Source organism: Branchiostoma belcheri, unplaced genomic scaffold, assembly GCF_001625305.1.
Source record: "Branchiostoma belcheri isolate BF01 breed outbred unplaced genomic scaffold, Haploidv18h27 scaffold16, whole genome shotgun sequence".
Classification (NCBI taxonomy): domain Eukaryota; kingdom Metazoa; phylum Chordata; class Leptocardii; order Amphioxiformes; family Branchiostomatidae; genus Branchiostoma; species Branchiostoma belcheri.
Window position 1 is genome coordinate 1,860,294 of NW_017803046.1, and position 3,210 is coordinate 1,863,503.

The window sequence follows — 3,210 nt, forward strand, 5'->3', positions numbered from 1 at the left end:
GAGCGTTCCCGACGGCGGTAGCGGACATTCCCGACTATATCCAAGATGGCCGCCAGCTTGTGCCGACTAGCTATTTTACTACTTTTCTGTCGCGCTGTGGAATATTTAGGCTGATCTAAACATCGGCAACCCGGCCAATTGTGGAGTTATATTGTAGGGAAGCTCGGGACAGCAAAAAACCGGGTCAAAAACGGAGCATCGTGCAGCCAACGGGAAATGTGCAGTTCTGCCAATGGATCTTTCCACGACTCTTGCTGAGGGTAATGCAATGTAAGCCCGAATCAAGAGTCGCCACGGCTAGTCTTGGGATAGAAAGTTCAAAATCCTAGGGTAGTGGTTTCAGAGTTGAGCATAAAATAATTTGGGTAGTGGCTTTGAGTGAACCCTGGCCAGTCAGGCCAAAACATACAAAATTATTTTCATGACATCTGCTTGGAGATGAACCATCTGAAGCGCTCCAAACTTTTTTCATACTGCATATCCCATGGAGGTAGAAAAAATACCTCCATGCATATCCCAATGGGTCCCCAATAAGAATTTGATTTAACTTCTTAACAATGCGACTGGTTTCACTTTTGCATTTTATTGTATCAGAAGTGTACAATCATGTTGTTTTTTCCTTGGCCAGTCGTATGTGCCCAGCGGAATGCCTCGGGTGGAGGTGTGATGTCTGATGAGGAGTTTGATAGTCGCTGGGTCGAGTTCTTCAGCAAACAGGACATTGACGATTGGGAGCTGCGGAAGGTGAGATCAGGGGAGGTGGAACTTTGATACAGAAGTCTTAAGAACTATAGAAAAGCAAATCTCTCATGCTAGTATCTGTGTACTTTAAAAAAAAGTCCATTTGCATTGGTACCAGATTGATCTACACAAGCTAGCAAGGTGTCTCTATGATTTCTAGTCGTTTCCCCGTCACGTCTTTTCCCCGTCACGTCTCTTCCCCGTCGGTGTGGATGTTTCCCCGTCAGTGATTATGTCCCCCCAAGTTGTGTTCAATTTAAGATGAAATTATGTTACTATATGTGATTACATGTGATACTTTTTCTTTCTAAAATTGTTATAATGCTATACCGATCTTAAAAATAATATTATGAGACTCCGAATCGCGTGTCAGGCCATGTAAACTGCGTACAAAAATCTTAGTGTACACGGCACGGCCGTGCATGAGGCCGCTTTTCCCGATGAATAATACGGCTGAAATGACAGCACATCCACAAATAATTTGATCAAATGGAATCTAAATGTTACTGGGTTCTCCTTAGCGGGAGTTGTTTATTGTTTTGATTGGTAAAACGCAGGGTAAAATACGCTAAAAATTTAGCGTGGGTAAAAAGAAAACCCACGCCGAGGTACACGCAAGGTATCCATCAATTAGTGTAATAATACATTAGGGGACATAAGAACAGGTCTGCTGGATACGTTTTGCTATCAATCTGTTAGGGCACTACTGTTGGGAGATCTCAAATTTTCAAACTAACTTATTTCCCAATGTATGCATGATGGTATTTACTATTTTGCGAAAGAAAATATCTTTTGGGTTATTGCATGCAACATGCTAAGTACATTGTGTACCTGTATTAGGTAGACTTAAATCATGTACTGGAATTATAGTTTTTTATGCTTAAGTGGTATGCCTGGGAAAGACCTCAAGTTTCACATTTTGTGTTTGGAATGCATTATTTATACCCATCTAATTTTTGCAGGGTGTAAACACACTGATTGGCTATGACCTTGTACCTGAGCCGAGAATCATTGTTGCTATTCTCCAAGCCTGCCGTCGTCTAAATGACAGTGCATCAGCCATACGTGTCTTGGAGGTCATAAAGGTAGGATATCACAACTAAATCCTGCTGTTCCTTGTAGTAAAACTTTTAGGTTGCTTCACAGTTGTCCTCTCTCATGTGATGTGATGTCCCATCCAGTGTAATTTAAGTTACCAAATATTTGTCATGAATAAGTAATGTTACACTGTCACATGATTGCAAAATAAATGAATTTTTTTGCAGGCGAAGGGAGGTCCGAGAGCTGCGGAGATCTACCCGTACATCCTGCAGGAGATCCAGCCTACACTGGACGAGCTGGGCATCAAGACACCCGAGCAGCTGGGCCTGGACAAATACTAGACAGCTACTACAGAGGTACATGTATTTTCCTTCCTACTGTGATAAAAACATGCTGTTCACACTTAAAAATCATGATTTTGGAATTCCATCAAATCTGAACTTCTGGAAGCATCAGATTATTTAAAATGTTTTTATTTGCAACGCCTTACATAGAATATCTGCTTGCTTTTATCTTTCAAGATGCAGTACTCATCTTTGTTGTTTTTCTTGTTTCAGGTATCAGATGTGTTTCATGTGTTCCACACCATCACAACTACAGCAGCTTACTTACAGACTCAGTGGAGTCCCACCCAGAACCTAAAGACTTATTATAAATTAATGTTCAAGATACAGTCAGTCTTTCTGTCAAATGTACTATTGTCAATAAAGTGAATTGATCTAGTGTGAAAATGTGTTTTTTGTAATGTGCTGTTTCTTTTACCCCACAGGAAATACATTTATCAGATTACTAAACATGGATAACTATCCAAGTGCACTTTATGGGAAGTCAGAAAGGTGTTTTACTAGGGAGATGTTACAAGCTGCCATGCTGGTGGCTTGAACATGGGACACACAAATGGATGCTCCAATTTACAAGAGTGTTTGCAGATGTAAGTAGAGTTGTATGTTAAGGGCCCTCAATAAATCAGAACACCTTACTTATCTTTCATTTTAGCATATAAAAACAAACTCACAGATTGGTTGTCAAATTTCCTTTATTTGTCAGAAATAGACCTGCTCCAGGAAAAAAACATTGTCAATGTTGGAAAGGCTGCCAGTGTTCTAGCCAGTCTGAATCATGCATTTTTAGGGGCAAATTTTGCTGGTAGACAAAGCTCATTTATGTACTTCTTTCCATATCTTTACATGCCAATTTTGACTTGATTAGGCAAAATTCTTGTCCCTCATGAACAGCAAACTTCCCTCAAATCATGGAAAAAGAGTTGCTTGCTTCGAACACCGGCTGGCACAATATGACAAACATACAGTCGCAACTACTGGTAGCACATGTTCAAAGTCATTCAAACTACTACTGGATAAACTACAGAGATAACTTCTTGACTGAACTGACAGAATTGGGCAACACTTACATATAAAAGAACTGGAA

The 3,210-nt window shown here is 40.3% G+C and overlaps 1 protein-coding gene across 1 annotated transcript; it reads left to right on the forward strand.

Annotated features, from left to right (window-relative positions):
* Window positions 1–561: 561 nt before the first annotated feature.
* LOC109466036 (cytochrome c oxidase subunit 5A, mitochondrial-like) lies at window positions 562–2,513 on the forward strand. The gene is made up of 4 exons (XM_019763569.1): window positions 562–744; window positions 1,704–1,826; window positions 2,007–2,138; window positions 2,340–2,513. The coding sequence occupies exons 1-3, from the start codon at window positions 607–609 to the stop codon at window positions 2,121–2,123; spliced, it is 378 nt and encodes a 125-aa protein (XP_019619128.1). The 5' UTR covers window positions 562–606; the 3' UTR covers window positions 2,124–2,138; window positions 2,340–2,513.
* The last annotated feature ends 697 nt before the right edge of the window (window positions 2,514–3,210 follow it).

What these genes read in the sequence shown, in the direction of transcription:
- LOC109466036 (XM_019763569.1), top strand. Translation starts at nt 607, where the DNA reads ATGTTGTTTTTTCCTTGGCCAGTCGTATGTGCCCAGCGGAATGCCTCG. An exon ending in ACGATTGGGAGCTGCGGAAG is followed by an intron (nt 745 to 1,703) that starts GTGAGATCAGGG and finishes TAATTTTTGCAG; the next exon opens with GGTGTAAACACACTGATTGG. An exon ending in GTGTCTTGGAGGTCATAAAG is followed by an intron (nt 1,827 to 2,006) that starts GTAGGATATCAC and finishes ATTTTTTTGCAG; the next exon opens with GCGAAGGGAGGTCCGAGAGC.